The 22,167-nt window shown below is 42.1% G+C and overlaps 1 protein-coding gene and 1 long non-coding RNA gene across 4 annotated transcripts in view; both read right to left on the minus strand.

Moving 5' to 3' along the window:
- Nrg2 (neuregulin 2) overlaps positions 1–6,852 on the minus strand; it is a 200,288-nt gene extending 193,436 nt beyond the window's left edge. For all 3 annotated transcript variants that reach the window (XM_070035991.1, XM_070035989.1, XM_070035990.1), the window contains exon 1: positions 6,174–6,852. In XM_070035991.1, the coding sequence (XP_069892092.1) occupies positions 6,174–6,852 (679 nt within the window). The remainder of the gene's footprint in view (positions 1–6,173) is intronic.
- An 8-nt stretch (positions 6,853–6,860) lies between these two features.
- LOC138837304 (uncharacterized) lies at positions 6,861–14,621 on the minus strand. Its single transcript, XR_011375296.1, has 3 exons — positions 14,570–14,621; positions 7,745–7,808; positions 6,861–6,919 (listed from the first exon to the last, which is right to left on the minus strand). It is a non-coding gene; the product is annotated as an uncharacterized lncRNA (long non-coding RNA).
- Between the last annotated feature and the right edge of the window lie 7,546 nt (positions 14,622–22,167).

Raw genomic sequence — 22,167 nt, forward strand, 5'->3', positions numbered from 1 at the left:
CTTCAAGACATCTTAATGTCTTTTAGCATCTTCTGACTTTGCTTAAGTTCTTATAGCTGTTCGTGGAAATTGAGCTTAGCAAGAGTCATCTGTGTACATTGTTATTATTAAAAATCTACTTTAATTTCACATAAGACAGTCACTTTTGAAACTTGTCATAAGTCAGCATTTCTAAGGTCAATTTATCTACTTTCTCCAATTTTCTGGAGTTCTTTATGTTATCATTTGGCATTCATAAGCTAGATTATTTCTGTATACATGTTCCAAAAAGCGGGAGAGGAGATTTAATTGGCTAGAAACAATATAAAAATCCCATCCCACATATATTCATCCAAATTAAAATTAAGGAGGGGGAGGGGATGACTTGTTTTTTTTTCCTTTTGTGCAAATTATACTAACCATATTACAGGCTTTGAAACAAGAGGCCCAAGAGCCAGTTATTAAAGATTGCACAAGAAAAACCTTACTGATGTCCACATCACCATTCCTTTCCTAAATCAATATTCAGAATTACCAAATTTCACTAAGCCAACAGGATTTAGAGGGCTAAGAGTTCCTGCTGTTTAGATATGTACATATTTACATTTTTCATACTTATCCAAATGACAATTCCCTGATCCTCTGAAATTTAAACATTGCATTGTATTCAGATATGTTAAATGAAAAACACAGTGGTTGATTATGGTCACAATCAAACTCTTCCTTGGCAACAAGGGTCTTTGGTTTCTAAATAACAATTTAAGCAATTATGCACTGAAGCTTTCTTTTTTCATCCATGGAATCTTGTGGTCTCCCACATGGATGCTACTGTAAGATTACCTAGCTCATGAATTAGTAGGAACTGCTGTCTGGGTGGAGCTGTGGCTCTAAATCTCAGTAACAAACCTTTGGATCTCTCCTTTGGGCATCTAAAAAGAGACTCATGCAATTTGTTATCGTGGAAAGTGTCTCAATCTCAAAATAACTGAAAAATAAATTGATACTTTCATTCCTGATCCTAAGATTATATTTGTGAGGAATGGATAATTTGAGATAGTAAAGGACCCAGGCTAGTCGCTGATGACTCACAGCTGTCATCCTAGCTACTCAGGAAACTGAGATTTGAGGACTAGGGGGTTTGAAGCCAGCCCAAGCACCAAAAAAGCCATAAGTGGAGATGTGGCTCAAGGGGTAGAGTGCTATCCTTGAATACAAAAGTTCAGGGGCAGCACCCAGGCCCTGAGTGCAAGCCCCAAGACTGGCACACAAAAAGAATAAGAAGAAAGTGAAGAAAAGGGCTCAGATATAGCAAGAATTAAGTTGTTGGGATCTTAGACTATTTACCGAGGAAGAATTTACTATAAACTGGCTTATCAGAAACATTAACATTCTCCATCTGTTAAAAGAAAATAGAAGAATACTTTGAAAAAAACATTTGTCAATATCTTTTTATTTGTTAATGTCATGTTTTGTATGTGTGGGTTTGTGCTGATACTGGGACTTAAATACAGGACCTGAACACTGCCTCTTAGTTTTTTCTCTCATGGCTGGCACTCTACCACATAGGCCACAACTCTACTTCCAGTTTTTTAGTAGTTAATTGGAGATAAGAGTCTCATACACTTTCCTGTCTATGCTGGCTTAAAATGGCAATCCTCAGATCTCAGCCTCATGAGTAGCTAAGATTATAGGCATAAGACAGGAGTGCCAGCTGAAAAAATACTTTATTTTTAGGTAAATATACATTTCAAGATTAAATTATTTTACAAATGTTTTAGAGGTAGGTGCCTGAAGAGAGGGGTGTGAGGGAAACTTTTACCATACAATCTTAGGTGTTTTCTAAATTTTGAGCCATGTAAATATTACATACACAAAAATATAAATACAATTTTATATGAAAATAAAATACTCCTATTTGGAAAGAGAATTAAAATGTCCTACATAATAAAGAATGGTTAAGGAGGAACCATACTTGCTGTGACTGGGGGTCAAGAGGAAGTTAGTTAATAAATCATGCTCCCTTGATCTCAAACTACTTGTTAATCCAAATTAATAGATGTTTTGTTTTCCTTTAAATTCTGGGGTTGGAGCATGGTAATCTACCTCCTCGCTCTCCCAGCTTTCCCCAAAACAGATCTTCTCTAGCAAGACTTTTTCTCCCACTTTTCAAATCCTATTAATACTAATCAGCATAATGATTAAGCATATTGTGGTTAAGTACTCTCCTTGATAAGGGTTCCTTTGGAAGAAAGGTTCCCATAGCGACAGGTAAAAGCTATCACCAAAGTCAGCTTTTCAGTATAGGAGTTGGTGTCACAGATCCTAGAGTTAAGAATGCTTCTGTATGAATATGGAGGCTTCCTTTTTGAACTTCACCTGACTTTGTCCATTCAAAAAGACCCTTAGGGGAGAATCCCCCTATAAACCACCATAGAAGGGGGGAGGTAGTTTGTGCAGGGGAACAGAGAAAAGACAAAAAGACCTCAAAGACAAGTTATTGTTCTTGCCACCAAAATTGCACTCTGCAGAGGAAAACAGTCACTACAAAGAGTAATGGCATTAAGATGGCAGCTGAGTCCCCTAATGTATAACCACTCCTGTCCTCACTGCTGGAGCTGGTCAGTTTCTAATCTAGTTTCACTTTCTTCAAGCTGTAGAACAGCTGGCTTTCCAGCTGGCTGGGGGTGGGGGGAGGGTGGGATAGGGGTGGGAGGGGGAGTCTTTAAATAAACAGCACTTTAAAATATGCAATCACTTTGGCTGTATTGAATTTTGTAAACTGCCTTCCTCTAATATGTGACTCTGGGTGCCAACTTAAAACTACCCTAAAGAATGTAAAGTCCCTAAGGAATATACCTTTGTCTATGTGTAACAACCCAAAGCACACTAAACATTGGAAAAGAAGAAATCTTTTGCTTCTTTCTTTCTAATGCTAGCCACTGCATCTATTCAATAAGGAATGGTCTTAAAAGCATGTATATAAGAAAACAACAAGATAGAGTATAGTTACCAAAAATATGTAAAATGCAGGACTATTTGCAGCACAAGACACTCTTGTAACATCACACAGAGTGCTAATCCCTGAAAGGTCTTCTAACTCTTTTTCCTCATCTTTCCACAGAAGACATATGTGTGTAATCAAATAATTTTACTCAACTCTTTACATGATACACATTAAATCTTTTAAGTGCCCCTCTAACAGACACTGCTATGCCAGCAAAGCCACTATCTGTCAGTTAAAATAAGCTGTTTATGAAGGTATGCATAGAAGCCCTGCATTCATAGTCTCCAGGCGTGTGCCAATTATAAAATACAATATAACCCTCCAAATAGTACCTCATCTCCAAGTCCTCCCAGCTCCAACACACTTGGAGATGACCTCCCTAGGAGCCACACCTCTAGAGCCGAGATATACTCAGAGCTCAAAGTGGCTAAACAAAGTAACAATTCAACCTGAGTTGCTCAATAGCACACACTACAATGACAGTTTCCAAGTGCCAGTTTCCCTATTTTGCAATGGACAGATCTGCTCCAAGGAGAAAATGTTCCCAATGACCCTGTGGCCCAGAGGGTTTTCTGTAGAACAGAAAACAGAAAATGAATTTGTTAGCTATTTCCTGCTGAGCACAAGGAAGGTGTTGTGGTTAGTTAGGATGACTTTGTTTCCTTAGTGAATATACCATTATCATACATGTTTTCTTTAACCACACAGTAGAAAAGAAGACAATGCAGTTTATTTTCTTTTGTCACATTATCACTAATTCCACAAGTCTTTTCTCATGAAAATACATTTAATTTCTAATCCCCTTATATAAAGCTCCCCCAAACTGACACTGATCTAAAGCAAAACCCTTGATATTCTAACATATTTACTGCCATACACATTCCTGCTCCTGGATAACTTATGATGTGTGAGGGCCTTCCCCATTCCCCATGATTACGGTCCTAAATTTATCTTTCTGAGAACTGTACTACAACATAAATAATATGATTTGACTGTAACCTAAAAGCTGGCTATATTTCTGACCCTCAAGTCTTTCATGATCTCAGCATTCAACTGTTAAATTATTAAATGCTCGCTAAAACAAACAAGGACAATTTATAGGGCATATGGGGTAGGGAAAAAGAGAAAGGAGGAAGAGAGGAACAAGCGGTAGAAAAGCCCATTACTCTATAGGATTATCTGACAATGACTATCAGCTCTTCTGAGGCCCACATTTTAGGGATCCTGTGGAGATGTGTGCTGTGCATATTCAGGAGAAATTCACCAACAACCAAAACAGAAGCTGTCCTTGGACAAGGTTCAATAAATGTTTTTACTATCTATTTCTCGCTGCACAATACAGTTCCTCCACTCCCCCAAGGGATCGTAGATAAAATACTTAATAGAATAAAAAAATCAGAAATTCTTAACTGGTCTTAACTTGTCATCATAAAACATTTTAGAGCATAAAAACCAACATTAAGGAATAGTGAAAAATATTCCTTAGAATAATGTCAGAGCCCAAAACTGCTGTTATCCTTAAAGGTTTTTTTTTTCCTCTCTTTCCTGTCAAGATTCTTCTCATTAAAGTGATCACATATTAACATAGTGCCTAGATAGAACTCCCACAACTAAACTCTTAAAAATTTGCCTCTTGAAGGAGTGGGAGAGGAAAACTCCCAAACTCAAAGGCATTGATCTACAAAGATGAGAGATGCAAAACTTCCAATATATATATTACAGCTTTGTAGATGTAATACTCAAGTCCACTAACACTACCCAGAATCAGCTGGTAAACTGGTAACCATACCAACTTCTATGAGAGTCCAGGACAACCAGTACAATTCGTAATTACACAGTTGAGATCCACACCAAATACCACCGATCCAGCCTCAAGTAGACAAAATGAAGCCCAATATAAGCACAGGATAGGCTAACACATAATACTCCAGTGAGGAGACAATTCAGCTAAACATCTCTTACTGAGAAACAGTGGATTTGGGGACAAGAAGGAAAAGGCTTAAACTGTGATGTGATGAAGATTGGTTTCTGACATGGGAGACCTCCATTCTTGGCTGGACAGATGGATAGGCTTTTGCTGTTTTATTTCTCGTCACCTGCATTCCTGTGCAGCACCCAACATAATGAAGATAGATGCGGGGATACATCCTGCCAGGAAGATGTCAGAGCTGAACTCAGAATATTCAGCACGACTGACTTAGTTTTTCTTCTTCCCCTTCTTCTTCCTCTTCTTTCTCCTCTTCTTCTTCTCCTTCCTCCTCCTACTCCACCACCACTTCTTCTTCTTCTTCTTCTTCTTCTTCTTCTTCTTCTTCTTCTTCTTCTTCTTCTTCTTCTTCTTCTTCTTCTTCTTCTTCTTCTTCTTCGTTCATCATCATCATCATCATCATCATCATCATCATCATCATCATCATCATCACCCAAAGACCAAGTAAGATCCTCCAGAACCTGCTAAAAGAGGTGTCCGTTCTCTTGTCCTAGAGGTTAAGAGGAAGCTGTGCTACCCGCATCGCAAAGACAGGCGATCACGACCCGAGAGGGGGGAAAGAAAAATCCGGAGCCACATGGAGGGCGAAAAAACAGTAGCAGAAAAAAGTCCAACTCTGCCTGCGCCAGCGGTGTGTATGAGCAGAGCAGCGAGCCCGAGAGGAGGGAGGGGGCGGGGGCGATCATTCCCTAGGAGAACTTGTAAGCGGAGGCCTTCACGGCCTGGGAAGCAGCCCAGCCGCTCCCGCAGACCCTGCCAGCCTGGGCCGGGCAGGCCCTCGGGAGCGGAGCGGCCAGGCCTCCGAGGGTCACTCCTGACTCACCGAGCCTCGGGCTGGCACCGCCGGACCTCTCCGTTTTTGTTTTTTGTGGGTTTTTTTTTTCTTCTGCTACTGGGCTATGATGGCAGCTGTCCAATCCCACATGCCATACATCAGCCGCAGATCCCTGCTGGCACACAGGCCGGCGCCTTCCCCCGCCCCTGGCACACTTTGAGCCTCATTCTACTGCTCCCCATCCCCAACCCTCACCCACCCGTGCCAGGCACCCTGCCCAAGGGCAGCTCCCCCCCCCACCACAGTCCCCCCGGCCCCAGCGGCCGGACGCTGCCAGGGCCTGGGCACCTGCAGCACCTCTCCGCCCCACCCCCATTCCCCACCACCTCCCCTCCCCCCTCCGCCGGCAGAGGGAGGGGGCAACTCACCGCAGTCAGTGCACAGGATCTTGCCCACCTCTTTCTTGATGTTTTTGCCGTTGGTGCCAAGGGGGGCAAAGGCCGTCTTAAAGACCAAGGGCTGCTCGGTGGGCTCCAGGAAAAAGATGTAGCGCTGGTTCCTCTCGAGCGGCGCGCAGGAGCCCACGCTGATCACCTGCTCGCGCTGCAGCCCCCCGCTCCGGAGCGGCCACTTGTCCAGCACCTTCACCAGCGCCACCCGACCCGAGGCGGGCGGCTCACGGGTGCTGTTGGAGCCGGAACCGCCGGCCGGGGCCAGTCCCTGGACCTTGCCCTCCACCACCACGGGTGCCTTGTACGCCTGGTCCTGCACGGACTTGAGGCTGGGCGAGTAGCAGGCGAGCGACACCCCGAAGAGCAGCATGGAGAAGCCGGGGGCCGGGTCGCGCCTCATGCCGCCGGCGGCTGCGGCTCGCGAGCGGGCGGCGGCTTTCCGGGCTGCGGGGAAGCGGGGCTGCGGCGGTGGCTGCGGCCGCGGCTCTGGGGGCGCAGCGGGACGGGAGATGCTGCTGCTGCTGCTGCTGCTGCCGCTGCTGCTGCTCCTGCTGCTGCTCTCGCTGCTGCTGCTGCTGCTGTCGCTGTCGCTGCTGCACCGAGCCTTCTCCAGTGGCGGCGGCGGCGGCAGCGCTGAGCAGCAAACCTGCCGCATCTGGCCAGGCCATTTGGGGGGCTCCGCCGCTCAGCCGCCGCCGCCTTGGGAGGGGAAACAGAGCCCTCTGGAAAACCGGAAACAGCGTAACGTTAGCGCCTTCGAGTCCTCCGCCGGCGGTCCGGGGAGGTGGCCCTGCGAGGGCAGGGGACCGGCGGCAAGTGGGCCGCGATGCGCAGCGCGGCGCAGCGCAGCGCTCCCTCCCTGCGCGCCGGGGCTCGGAGGAGGCTGCGGAGGATGGGACGCCCGCCCACTTGCTCTCTCGCGCCCCCTCTGCCCCCCGGACCGAGTGGGGAGCGTGGCTTCTGCAGGGGAAGCTTGGGACTGCACTGCTTTAGTGCCCGCCTTCAGCCCGCAGGGGCGCGGGAGGAATCGTGCCACCCTCGCCTCTTGGGATTTCTGGGCAGCATGACAGTGGGGGGCACGAGCGGGAGGAGACGGTGGCGGGGAGCGAGCGGCTCCTCGCCGCATCCCGGGATCGTGGGAGTGGGACACAGGGCGTGCCCCTTGCCCGGGGGTCATCAGCTGTGGTACCAGGGAGGGTGCCAGAGCCGGGATGACGCTCCGGCTTCTCGACCCCTTTCCCAAGAAGGACACTAGAAGCGCCATCTCTCTCCCACCCTTCTCCCCCCACCCCCATCCCGCCCGACCATGAGCCTCCTGTGCCCCGCCTGGCAATCTCTGGATGTTTGAGTTGGGGTGGGGGAGGATTACAGCCTTGTTTTGTAAAGGGTTGGGGTTACAAGGAGTTTTGCCTCAACGTTGAGAACACTTAAAAATCAACCAGAGGTGGTGGATTGGGACAGGTTCCAGTCCCCCCCAAAACTCCCGGCTCTTTCCCCAAGCATCATGCTACCCAACCCCACTTTCTTTTTAAAAAATCAGTTCTCACCGGAACCAGTGGAGAGACAGAGACTGTCAGGGCCAGAGACGGCTTCATAGATATGGTCTGGTGCCTGCCAGAAGCAGAAGAGTTTGCTCCACTGAAGCCAATGCCGGATTGAATACATAAATGACAGACAGACACAGACAGACAGACAGACAGACAGACAGACAGACAGACAGACAGACAGACAGACAGACGGATGGATGGATAGATAGATAGTGTTAGTAGCATTTTAATCTTTGAATGGTGTCAAGCTCAGGGATGGTAGCAAGATTTTTGAGGATTTTGTTGCTGGATAGGCCCTACAAGAAACTGGCCCAAGGATCATCAGATTAAAGATTGATACTTGGGAAAGGAAAGAAAGACACCTCAAAATGTATATCCTAAGCTAAAGTATTATTTCTCCCCCTGAATTCTGGATTCTCTATCTTTACTAATGGCACCATTTTATACTTGGCCAATTCTTCCCAGCATTCTTCCCCCCATATCCCTTAGTCTCATCTCTTATATTTCCCTCACCCAGTCAATTATCCAGACCTTTGACACTTCCTTTCAAAATCTTTATCTACTTCCTCTTCAACTCTGCTACACATATCCACACATTTTGCCCCCTTATCCAGTTCTACTACTGCCAGTGTGTGATCTTTCTAAAAAAATAAAGTAAGTAAAATGATGTGGCTCAGCATTGCTGTAAGGATTAAAGTCCAAACTCTTTATCAAGGCTCTGCCTAGGCTCCTTTTGATTAGTTAAGTCTCCTATTCTGAGAGCCAGCCTCTTCTCCTAGCAATACTCAGCACATTCTGCTGTTACTCCATGTGCTTCTGCACATGGTGTCTGGAGTCCAGGAAGCATCATTTCTACCTTCACATGGAAAACTACTCCTTTGCTATGCCCAGCTCAGAATTATACCTCATCTCTTGCCCCTTCATAAATATTCACCACTACTCCAATCACAATGAACATACATGATGGGATTCATGTCTTCCTCCTCTGTGTTACCAGGGGTCTCGAATATATTACTATTATGGCATTGACTCACATAGTACTTCAAGCAACTGTTAATGGAACTCCATCTCCCATTTATTAAAGTCAAGGACTACTTTCTATGTCTTTAGATCATGATTACATGTAACACCATGCTGGCATCAAATAAAAGCAGCAGATCTTCAGAGAAGGGAAGAGATGAAGAAGACATTAACTGATAGCAATCTTTTTTTTTTTTTGAGGTCTGGTCGTGGGGCTTGAACTCTGGGCCTGAGTGCTGTCCCTCAGCTCTTCAGCTCAAGGCTAGCACTCTACCACTTGAGCCACAGCGCCACTTCCGGCTTTTTTCTTTTTGCTTATGTAGTGCTGAAGAATCGAACCCAGGACCTAAGGCATGCAAGGCAAGCGCTCTACCACTGAGCCACCTTCCCAGCCCCACTGATAGCAATCTTAAAGATACCAAGCCAACTTTGATGGTCCCTTCATGACTCTTTTCATTTTCATAGATCTCCTAAATCACTAAATATAGCTATAGAAAAAGATGGATAACTTGTACTCTCTTTTTTCAATTAAAAAAAAAATGTTCCAGGGAGGAAAGGAGACTTGTGGTCACAGGCAGCCAAGAATGTACTCTGTCTTCTGTTTCTGAGGCCAGATAAATAAAGAACATTATTATTTCTTCACCTTTTGAGTCAAACAGAGATAGGTTTTTCAATGATTTGCAACTTGTTGACTTTAGAATATGTCTATCTCTTGAGGCCTCAGTTTTCTCATCAGAAAAATGGAGAATAGTATCTACCTCAGACAGATGAAGTTTGCTCATGATGGACTTATTCACTAAGTAACTCAACTCCTGGCTTATCCAGGCCGAAACACCTATACTTGTCACTGGGTGACACTATCACTGTTCTCAAAGCTCCTACTCTGGTTAGGGAGTCCACAGTAAACAAGTAGACAAATAGGTAACTAAGTGCTTCCAGTGATAAGCATTCTGAAGGAAATGATTCAGGATGAAACGATAGAGAATAATGGAAAGGGAGAAGGGAGGTCACCTTGGATAAAGAGAGGCTTCTCTGGGAGATAACATTTAAAGTGAGACTGGAAGGATGAGAAAGACGTGACTGATAGGAGATAATATGTATAATGCACTTAGAACAATGCCTGGCACAGAGCAAATACTAAAATCTGATGTTGGCTCTGATTGATAGTTGATTTATACCATAGATTTCCAACCAAAGAGTTGAGAATCTTGACATAGTATGTAGTTATTGCACACTAGATTTTTCTATATATTAAAAATGCAGGGTTCTTGATATAGTTATTCAATTAGTGGTAGAGTACTTTACCTAGCATGCACAAGGCCCTGGGTTTGATTCCCAGCACCAAAAAGAAGAAAGAGGAGGAGGAAGAGGAGGAGAAGGAGAAGAAGAAAGGAAAGAAAAGAAATCAGATTTCTAATGTTGATGCCATGGTAAATAAAAATATTCATTCTCAGGGCTGAGACTGTGGCTTAGTGATAGAGTGCTTGCCTAGCATGCATGAAGCCCTGGGTTTGATTCTTCAGTACCACATAAACAGAAAAAGCCAGAAGTGGTGCTGTGGCTCAAGGAGTAGGGTTCTAGCCTTGAGCAAAAGAAGCTCAGGGACAGTGCCCAGGCCCTGAGTTCAAACCCAGGATTAGCAAAAAAAAAAAAAAAAAAAAAAAATATATATATATATATATATATATATATAACTTGAGTAATTTAACCTCAAGTATGGCAACCTTCTTCTAAAGAAAAAAGAAAAACTTCTTTGTGTGTGTGTGTGTGTGTGTGTGTGTGTGTGTGCGTGCGCGCGCACGCATGCACACAAGCACACGTCACTTCTAGGACTTGAACTCAGAGCCTGGACACTCAAAGCTGGTGCTCTATCACTTGAGCCACACCTCTGTTTCCAGATTTCTGCTGGTTAATTGGAGATGAGTCTCATGGGCTTTCCTGCCCTGGCTGGCTTCAAACCATGATCCCCAGATTTCAACCTCCTGAGTTAGGATCACCAGTGCCTGTCTCAAAAACCTCTTTTTTTTTTAAGCACATTTTTTAAAAAGTACAAGATGTTAAGTTTAAAAATAAGGGAGAGGAGAAGATGTTTTACCAGACAGGCTACCAGTTCTCTCTTGTTAAAAAAAAAAAAAGATAAATACGTAAACGTTTGTAGTACATAAATTACCTTTGCAAGAACAAAGCAGAAATTGAGACAATACTTGGCTCTGGGGAAGTGAGTGTGAGACTGAGGGATGAGGAAGGATACTTTCATTTTATTCCCTGTTGTCTCTTGTGAATTTTGTCTCAAGCTTATTGCGCCAGCTATTTAAAAAAATAAAGAGGATGCTTACCTTTTTTACTATGTTGAATTTTTATTATGCTTCTCCCCCCCCCCCTTATTGAAAGACTACTTAAACCAGAGCAACTATTTTACAAGATTTCTTGAAATTTTTTAACTTTAAAATGAGATTATATAGTAAGGCACTGGTGACTCATGCCTATAATTCTAACTGCTCAGTAGGCTGAGATCTGAGAATCTCTGTAAAGCTGTATCTCAAATGATAGAGCAGCACCAACCTTGAGTAAAAAAGCTATGGCCAGGCCCTAAGTTCTGGCACAGTACTGGTACACATACACGCGCACATGTGCGCACGCGCGCGCGCACACACACACACACACACACACACACACACACACACACACACACAGATCCTTCTGCTAAACAGTACTAGAATTATTTTTCTATACAAATGTTCTATAAAATGTTCAGAATGTCTTAGAATGAAAAGGAATGCTTTTAGATTTCAATAGTCTGATAGAACATCACTAGAGTTCTTGTAGCCACAGAAGGTGGAAACATAAGCAGATATCTAAAGGAAATGACAGCACCTATCTGATTGTCCTCAAGGTGATATATATATATAAATATATATATATGGATAAGCTTCCAGAATTAGCTTTTGCCATTTAGTGTAGAAGGAGAGGGCATTTAGTATCTAAGAGCAGCCCAATTCCACACTGGCCTCTTCCTGGAGTTCAACATGAATTAGCAGCATGTCTTAGGGAATATGACCTCATGCTCTGAATCTTCTAAGTTTACATCATACTTCAATAATTGATAATAAAAATGGTAACAGCTACCATTTATTAGTTGTATATTCTGTGTTGGGAGCTCCATGATTATTGTTTCTATCCTTCAACAATGTTGCATCTTATAAAATAAAAAGACTATTGGGTACCTGTGCCTCATGCCTATAATCCTAGCTATTCAGGAGGTTAAGATCTGAGGATTGAGGTTCAAAGCCACTCTTGGAAAGGAAGTCCATGAGACTCTTAGTTCTAATTGACCTACACACACACACACACACACACACACACACACACACACACACACACACACACACACACACACAAAGTGAAGCTATGGCTCAAGTGGTAGAGCTCTCGTCTTGAACATAAGACTCTGGGACACCAGCCAAGCCCTGAATTCAAGACCTGGGACTGACACCAAAACAAAAAGAACCAACAAATAAAAATAAGAAATAAAAAGACTTACAGAGGTCTAGTAACTTGGTAAAATAATAGGCAAGGCCTAATTTGGCAAGCCAGAGTGGTTCTTCATGTCTACCACCCCTGAGTCTTCTAGATGACAGGCATCCTTTGCGTGTCTTGTTCACTGTCATCTGCAAGGTCTCAAGTCTCTCCAAACTACTTTAACATATGTCATACTATTTGCAATTTATAACACCAGAGAGTAAGTGGTTACATAACTCACATCATTACAAAAAGGTAAGGAACATAGAGAAACGAATTGAAATAATTGAAATCAGTTTCCCAAGATCACAAAGCTACGCTGAACTTTTTTTGGCCAAAAGTTATCACAAACTTAGGCTCACACTTTTGAACAGAACTACAGGAAGCCATGGAAGCCAGCCCTGTTCACTACACCATGGCTTACCACAGGGTTGTTTTAAAAAAATGGTTTATGGTAACAGTGGGCTGTGTCACTATAGAATGATCACTAAGAACAAAAACAGAAGTAGACAGAATGGTATAGACATTCTGAATTCAAGATAGAACACCCACATGAAAAGCTTGGCTGCTTCTCTCAGATCCCTCCCACACAAGATGGGCTTCTTCCAGCTCTGGCCAGTTGAGCAGACAAAAAGGATCACTGCCCCAGGTGACAAAACTTAACTGCATCCTGAACTGCCTAAGCAGGGAGAGATGCAGGGCCTGCATCTAGTCACCAAGTGCTACAAATCAAGCCAAACACTTTGCAGGACAGACTCACTTTCTAAATAAAGATATTTTGTAACCCCACCCCCTTCTCCTTTTGAGATCTGTTTTCTAAATTTGGCTTCCAGAGTCACTTTCAGGTTCTGTGTGGTTAATTTCTTTTCCTCTAGGGGTTTTAAAAAAGCAACTAATAAACAACGAATACCAAACATCAGAATTTCAGCACCAGGAAGAACTTTAGCACCCATGCAGCTCAATATCCTTCTTTTACAGAGAAATGCATGGAGACAATGATGGGCCCAAGGTTTACCACCCAATTACTGGCAGGAGGAGCCCTAAAATCCTGACTCTTTGAGCAGTACTCTTCTGTCTACTTTTCTTTGGTTCTACCTCCGCTGGCCTTTGAAGCTAAACAAGTCACTTTAGGCTTATTTATTTACTTATTTATTTATTGTGCTGATATTAGGGTTTGAACTCAGGGCCTGGACATTGTCTCTTAGCTTTTTTTCTCAAGGCTGGCAGTCTATGACTTGGGACACAGCTTCACTCCTAGCCTTCTGGTAATTAATTAAAGATAAAGGTCTCACAGACTTTCCTGTCTAGGCTGGCTTCAAACCATGATCCTCAGGTCGCAGCCTCTTGAGTAGCTAGAATTACTGGTGCCCAGCTAACTTCACCTTTCTAAGTCTTTGTTTCTTCTTCCCAATGAAATTGAAATAATAATATTTCTACCTCTTAGGAGTCTGAGAAAATTAAGTTTGATAATTTATTCAGAATGCTTTTCACAGTACTTGGCACATAGTACCCAGTTACAAGAAGGGATGGTGGAAACAAATTGCCTGCATTTGAATGCCATCTGTCACTTGCTTAACTAATCCTCTCAGTTTCCTCAACTGTAACATGGGTAAAATGATAATAGTACTTTATTAACTTTGCTGCAGATCTTAAATAAATTAATACTTATCACCCACTTAGGAGAAAGTTTGGTACAATGGCCATATTAGCCTATCATAACCACTTTTCTTATTCTAAGCAACCACATAGCCTAAAATTCAGTAGTTTTAAAAGCACTCATTTTCTATGTTTTGGACACATACTAAAATTCTTAAGATTAGAGCCTGGTATCACACAGACACACAGACACAGACACAGACACAGACACACACACACAGACACAGACACACACACACACACACACACACACACACACACACACACACACACACACACACACACACATCATTATTAGTAGTTCCAAATCCCAGTCAGGAAAGTCTATGATTCAATAATTTATAGTGCAGGGCTGGGTTCTGAATCCAAGTGCTTCCATTTCCCAATTTGCTGACAAGGGCAGTAGCCCCTTTGTCTGACTTGCTGCATCTGGGATAATAATACTTATTTCTTTACACAGTGTTTTGCGACCTTTGGATGCAAAATGCTATGTGAGCACAAATTATTATCTCTTTTCCAGATATCACTTTTAGATTCAAATCTAGAAGCTTCCTAAAGTAGATCTCAGCAGAAATAACCTGTGAACACAGATGTATCTGTTCTATATTGTGGTAACTAGATAATACATACATGCACAACAATATCATTCATTTTCTTTTGTATACTGGATTGGGGAAAAATGAGATGTCCTCAGGATGGATGGTTCTGTCTCAAAACCCCTCCCGTCCATCTTCCTGATCTATGTATTTGGCTTCCTGTCTTGAGGTCAACAGGAACTCTGAGGTTGATTTGACTCTGGAGGCATGAAGAAGGACAAGAAGAAATTATTTTCTTATTCCCAAATCCTCAGGCAGTGTCAGTTTGCGTATCCAATTTGATCATCTTTCTACCTTGGAATCCATTTGCATTCATTTACATTTGGTTCCTAGACACTTCCAATAGTACCAGAGATTAGTAATTTTAAGTCTCTACCTTTCCTAGACTCTCTTTACAATTCATAAATTTATTTGTTTATCTACCAAAAAGCATTTATTGAAAATCTACTATGCATATCACTGACCTAGATTCCAAGTAAATTATAGAGATGGTTTCTGCTAGAGCTAAAATCTAGGCAAGATTATTTGGGTGAGCTATTATCTTTTGAGCACCAGCCTTGAATTTTTCTCAACATACACACACACACACACACACACACACACACACACACACTTTTCTTCTTTAATATACCTTTCACCTTTGCCTCTTATTCCACTCTTCCTTTGGGTCTTCCAACTCTAATGGCAGAGTTAGTGTCTTCTGCAAACAATGTATCCTTAATATTTCAATATATATCTTCAAATTTTTGTTCTATTGGTGAGAGGACAAATTTAATCATACTAAGGGATTAAAGATACCTATTAGGGTTAATTTATAACTCTGTTAATTATGATTGAGTTTCTAATTTATTCTTTCTTTTCTTTCTTTTTTTTTATTTTTGGGTCCGGTCGTGGGGCCTGAACTCTGGGCCTGGGCACTGTCCCTTAGCTCTTCAGCTCAAGGCTAGCACTCTACCACTTGAGTCACAGTGCCACTTCTGGTTTTTTTTTTCTTTTTGCTTATGTGGTGCTGAGGAATCAAACCCAGGGCCTCAGGCATGCAAGGCAAGTGCTCTACCACTGAGCCAACTTCCTAGCCCCTAATTTATTCTTTCTTATTTATTCCAAAATGAATCCATTCATCCCCAGAATACCTTTACTCATTCTTTCTTGTTAAAAATCCTTTGGGGGGGGTGGTCTGGGAAGTTGGCTCAGGCTTGCCTTGCATGCCTGAGGCCCTGGGTTCGATTCCTCAGCACCACATAAGCAAAAAGAAAAAAAAAAGCCGGAAGTAGCACTGTGGCTCAAGTGGTAGAGTGCTAGCCTTGAGCTGAAGAGCTGAGGGACAGCGCCCAGGCCCAGAGTTCAGGCCCCACAACTGGACCAAAAAAAAAAATCCTTTGGGGGCTGGGAAGGTGGTTCAGTGGTAGAGCCCTTGCCTTGCATGCATGAGGCCCTGGGTTCGATTCCTCAGCACCACATAAGCAGAAAAAGCCAGAAGTGGTGCTGTGGCTCAAGTGGTAGAACACTAGTCTTGAGCTGAAGAACTGAAGGACAGCGCCCAGGCCCAGAGTTCAGGCCCCACAACCAATTAAAAAAAAATTCTTTAGAGGGTAAAGGATGTATGTAGCACAGTAATAAAGAACTTAAGATGTTCAATCCTCAGGATCACAAATAAGCATAATTTTATTTTTGAAAAAAGTTTTAAGCCAGGCTTCAGTAGTTTATACCTGTAATCCTAGCTACTCAGGAGACTGAGATCTAGAGAATAAAGTTTCTAAGCCAACCTGGGCAGATAAATCTAAGAGACACAATCTTTAAAGTAACCAGCAAAAACTTCAGCTAGAGGTATGGCTTGAGTGACAGAGTGCCAGTTAGGGAAGTGTAAGGACCTGAATTCAAATTCTGGTACCAACAACAAAAAAATTAGTGCCTACTATGGATCAAGCTTTGTAGAAGACAATAAAAGTGCAGGTCTTTACTCTTGAAGTGTTAACACTCTTAAAGAAAAAACACTCTTAAAGAAAGACAGATACTAACAAGAAAACAATAAATAAATGAAGCAAAACATTTCAGTAAGACTATGGTGTGGGTATGATTAAAAAATGACCAGTGATTCATACCTATAACCCTAGCTACTCAGGGAGACTGAAATCTGAGGATGATGGTTCAAAGACAGCATGGGCAGATAAATCCAAGAAACTCTTATCTTGAATCAATCAGCAAAATTCTGGAACTGGAGTTGTGGTTCAATTTGTAGAGTATCAGTTATAAACAAAAATGCTGAATGAGAGTACAAAACTATAAGGCCCTGGATCCAGGCCCAAGAGGAAGAAGGAAGAAAGGAAGAAAGGAAATTACTAGGATAAATTGTCACTAGAAAAGATATGCCAGGCACTGGTGGCTCACACCTTAATCCTAGCTACTCAGGAGGCTGAGTTCTAAGGATTGAAGTTTGAAGCCAGCCCAGGGAGAAAAGTCTATGAGACTCTTATCTCCAATTAACTAGCAAAAATCTAGAAGTGGAGGTGTGGCTCAAGTGATAGAGTGTCCGTCTTGAGAGAAAAGGTGAAGCAAGAGTGTGAGGCTCTGATTTCAAGCCCTAGTATCAGCACCAAAAAGGAAGGAAGGAAGGAAGGAAGGAAGGAAGGGAGGGAGGGAGGGAGGGAGGGAGGAAGAGAAAGATAGAAAGAAGGAAAGAAAGAAAAAAGGAAAGAAAGAAAGAAAGAAAGAAAGAAAGAAAGAAAGAAAGAAAGAAAGAAAGAAAGAAAGAAAGGAAGGAAGGAAGGAAGGAAGGAAGGAAGGAAAAACAGAAAGAAAGAGAAGGAGAGAGGAAAGATAATTTCTACAAGGAGACAATGTTTGAGCTAAATCACAGAGAGGAGTCAACCATCTGTAACTCGAGGAGTAGAGCATACCATAGCAAGGGCCTGAAGCAATAATAAACTTGACCTACTGGGCACATGAAAGGAAGGGCGGTGAGACCAGAGAATGATAGCAAAAAGGAGAGGGGTATGCTTTTCAATCTAGGGTAAATTTTGATTTATTCTAAGTACCAGAGGAATGGTCACAAGAGTATTTAAATAGAAGGATGACATAATCCAGCATATATCCACAAGAAGTCAGTCTGAAATAGGGAACAGACACTGTAAGAATCAAAACATCCAGCTGTTGCCACAGTCTAGGTGATAGGTCACCAAAGTTTAGATTTAAGTAGCTGTGCAGGTGAAGAAAAATTGATGAAACTCAGGATATAATTTGAAGATAGATTTAACAAGATTTACTGGGAGATAAACTGATGAGGGTGAAGAAAATAGAATAATCAGGAATGACTCACATTTTTATCTTAAGCAATTGGATAGATGATGGCACCAATGATTGAGAGGGCAGAGTAGCAAGTAACATAATAGAGCTGGAAGAAATGAGAGCATTTTATTTAGTACATACTAATACTGACATACTTGAGAATGTATGACATGCTTGATAAATAGAAATTCAAGCCAGGAGCCAGTAGTTTATTCCTGTAATCCTAGCTACTCAGGAGGCTGAGATCTAAGGATCTCAGTTTGAAGCCAGCCCAAGAAGGAAAGTCCATGAGACTTTTATCTCCAATAAACCATTCAGAAAAAGCAGAAGTAGGGCTGTGGCTCAAGTGGTTGAGTACAAAGAGTCTCAGGGACAGCGCCCAGGCCCTGAGTTCAAGCCCCAGGACTGGCAAAAAAATGAAAAGAAATTCAAGTACCAGGGGTATAGGTTAAGTCTGAAGTTCAAATGAGAGGTCAGAGTTAGATATCTAAATTTGGGAGCCAATATAGATGGTAGGGCTGAAAGAGATAAAGGTGTAGAACATCTCTGTCCAGTGGCAATATGAATGAGCCACACATGTGAGCTACATTGGTAATGTTAAATTTCCTAGTTTATAAAATGTAAATATCTGAAATAGTATGTCAACATGTCCTCATATAAAGTTATTTGTAAGATAGTTTTTATTTTCTTTCATACTTAGCCTTTGAAATCCAGTGTATTTCTACTTTCATTTTACACTAGCCACATTTCAAGTGCTCTTAGCCACATATGGATGATAGAAGTCTAGAACTTAGCCAACCTCAAGAAGTTGAAGTTAGGTGCTGATGGCTTTTATCTGTCTTTGTGGTTTCTCAGGAGGCTGAGATCACAGTTCATGGCCAACCCAGGCAGGAAAGTCCAGGAGTCTCCGATTAACCACCAAAAAGCTGGAAGTGGAGCTTTGGCTCCAATGAGAGAGCAGCAACCTTGAGTGAAAAAAGCTAAGACACGAGTTCAAGCCCCAGTACACCACACACACACACACACACACACACACACACACACACACACACACACACACACACACACACACACACACACACACAAAGAGGTTGAATAGAGAAGGAGTTGGACAAAAAGACTGAGAGAATGGTGCCATGCAAGCCAAGAGTAGAAAGTGCTTTTAAAAGGGACTAGTCAACTGTGTCCAATGCTTTTAAGAGACTGCAATAGAATTCAGCAACATGGAGGTCACTGATGACCTTGGCTGAAGCTATTTCAGTGGAATGATGACTTCCTGGAAGGCAGCCAGAATGGCATCGATGAGAGGTAAGGCACGGGTGACAATCAGTACAATAAACTTTTACAAAAGGTTTTTGCTATGCAGAATAGAGGAAGGAATCACTAGGTGGGTGTGGGGAGTTGTCAAAGGAGGAAATTTTCTGAAATAGGAATGTGCTTAGGTAATGGGAATGTCCCCAGTAGGAAGGAAGAAATGGATGTAGAAGAAAGGAAATAATTAAGAATGAAAATCCTTCCAAAAACAAGAGCAATGAGTACAAGAGCACCAAGAAAGGAGCTTGTGTTTGACAGGAAAGAATGACTCTATTATAAAAGGAAGAAAAAGAGTGTAGATACAGTATCAGGGAATGGATATAGATTAGTCAGTCTATTGATCTGGGTGGCAGAAATTTTCACTTTAACACAGTGCCAAATCAATAAGCAAAAATACATAAGTAAATAAACATTCAAGGTTGAACACATTTGTCTTGTAATGCCAACTAGTTTAGAAGCAGAGTCAAGAGAATTACAAGTTCAAAGCTAAGCCCAGAGGAAGTTATTGAGAACTTATCTCAGAAACAAACAAAAAATATAGACAAAAGGACTTGAGGATTGGCTAAAGAGGCACTTGCTTAGCATGCAAGAGGCCCTGGGTTCAACCCCTAATACTGCAAAACAAACAAAAATCATAATAGGCTGGGAGCTGGTTGTGTAAGTCTATAACCTTAGCTACTCAGAAAGCTGAGATCTGACAATCATGGCTCAAAGTCAGCCCAGGCAGGAAAATCAGTGAGGTTCTTATCTCCAATTAACCATTAAAAAAGCAGAAGTGGAGCTGTGGCTCAAGTTCCAAAACACTAGCCTTCAGCAAAAGAGCTCAGGGACAGCACCCAGGTTCTGAGTTCAAGCCTCAGGACTGGCAAAAAAAAAAAAAAAAAAAATCCACTGGATGGATGTAAGAGTATTCTTTTCCAGTATCTGAAATGTTGGTGGTTACTCTCCAAGATATCCCTTTCTCTGGATCAAGTTACCTACCAGGCAATCAATTCAGTACTTGCAAGGTTGTTTGATAATCAGAATATTGAGGCAAAGGAAATTTCATTCAAGCCACAATAAAGACTGATGCACAATCTCAGATGTATATAACAGAGTACAATGTCTGACACTGTCCTTAAGTGATGAAATCTCATATTCCAATTTGGGGAACAGCCTACCTATTTAAATGTATATATGGAAGTTGAATCCTCTTCTATGCCTGTCCTGTTTAATGAGGAGCAGAGTCCTAAGCAGGAAATGGCATTCTACTCAAAATAGTTTACTGAAAATAATTTAGTCAAAGGCTGATTTACAAGATAGTGGACAGAGTATGCAGATACCCAGGGTTAGCAAGAGAAGTGAAACTTCCCCTTCTCCAAATATTCAGGGGCAGGTGAAGAAAGTGTCATGGGATCCTAGTAAGTGCTTCAAAGGTGCTGGTTTAGCTGCTCAAGCTCCTGGTATGAAAGTAGGAGGATGTGGAAGGACAATACGCCCCAATCTCTTTTTCTTCCTTTACTTTCATGTCAAATTCTGCTAAGCCCATTGAAACCAGAAGTTGAGAAAATCCATGTAACTCAGAGAAGGTCAATGTTCTTGGGCAGAGATCAGGAAAGGAAAGGGCAGATAGAGTCTGGGGGTGGGAGTTGGCAATCATCAAAGAGATAAGATATCCTTAGATGAGATAATTAAAAAAGAAAGTAAAAAAGAATGTCTACTGTGGACTATCTAAATGCTTGATAGAGATGAGAGGAAAGGAAAGAGAAAGCTAATTCACAGTAGGATTCCAGTATCTCTAAGCTTTCATTCAGCTTTCTTACTAGTCCAAAGACTTAGAGAGTAGGAGAAGAATGATTGCTTTGGGTTTTGTTTTATTAAAGGAAAGCTTTTATTTTCCCTTTCTTATTAGGAGACCGAAAATCCTAGTTAGAGAAAAGAAATCCTGTGCAGATTTTCCTCTTGTATTATCCTGAATATTGACCCCCACACTTGCCACCCACCTCCACCACTGGAAAGAGGCCTAGCCCTCTAGGAGACACTGGCTTACAGAGTTTAAATTTAGACAAAAGCCTGAGGCAGACATTTGAGGTCACTAAGCTTTTGTCACCATATGGACACAATCAAACAGAAAGCAATACAACATTATGTTTTAGAAGGTAGGCTCTGAAGTCAGATTGCCTGGGTTTAAATGCTTACTCTGCTACGTATTAGCTATATGACCTTGAGTAAGTTCCTCCTGTTGTCCTCTATGTCACTTGGAAAATAATAGTATTTACACTACACAGCTATCTTCTGAAGATTACATAAGCTACTTCATATAAAGTTTTGCATATAGAAAATTCCTTTTTAAAAAAGTCTTATTGCTACTAAAGCCATTTTGCCTTTTTTCTGATTTGGAAGTATTATGTGGCAAATGATTTCTTGTTAATAACCAGATCTTATTTCCTTTCCAAAATATTTAAATTCCTCCCTTTCACACAGACAGACAGACAGACAGACAGACAGACAGACACACACACACACACACACACACACACACACACACACACACACACACACATAGCAGAGAGATCAGAGTTTTCTTTTATATCAAATGACTATGGATGCTCTCTTTTGGGGGTGGGGGAGTAGGAGTTGGTACTAGGGCCTCAAGTTCTTGCCCAGCTTTTTTGCTCATAGCTAGTGTTCTACCAATTTGGTTCCCCTCTAGCCAAACCTTTTGCTGGTTAGTTGGAGATATAAGTCTCTCAGATTTGTCTGACTAGACTGTCTTTGAACCTTGATTCTCAGATCTCAGACTCTTGAGTAGCTAAGTTTATAGATGTGAGCCAGGGGTGCCCGGCAATCCACAAGTGTTGATTTATATTTTAGTTGTAAGTAATTAAAACCAACTATAAAACTTCAAATAGTAAAATTCTGTTTCTCATTTCCACTCACTATATTTCAAGTGCTCAGTTATCCTCTGTGACTGGCGCCTACTGTGAAGAGTGAAAAATATGGAAGACTTCATCACTGTAGAAAGTTTTATTGGGCAGCCCTGCAGGGAGGCCT

This window comes from Dipodomys merriami, unplaced genomic scaffold (assembly GCF_024711535.1).
Source record: "Dipodomys merriami isolate MVZ:Mamm:240054 unplaced genomic scaffold, mDipMer1.0.p SCAF_27, whole genome shotgun sequence".
Classification (NCBI taxonomy): Eukaryota; Metazoa; Chordata; class Mammalia; order Rodentia; family Heteromyidae; genus Dipodomys; species Dipodomys merriami.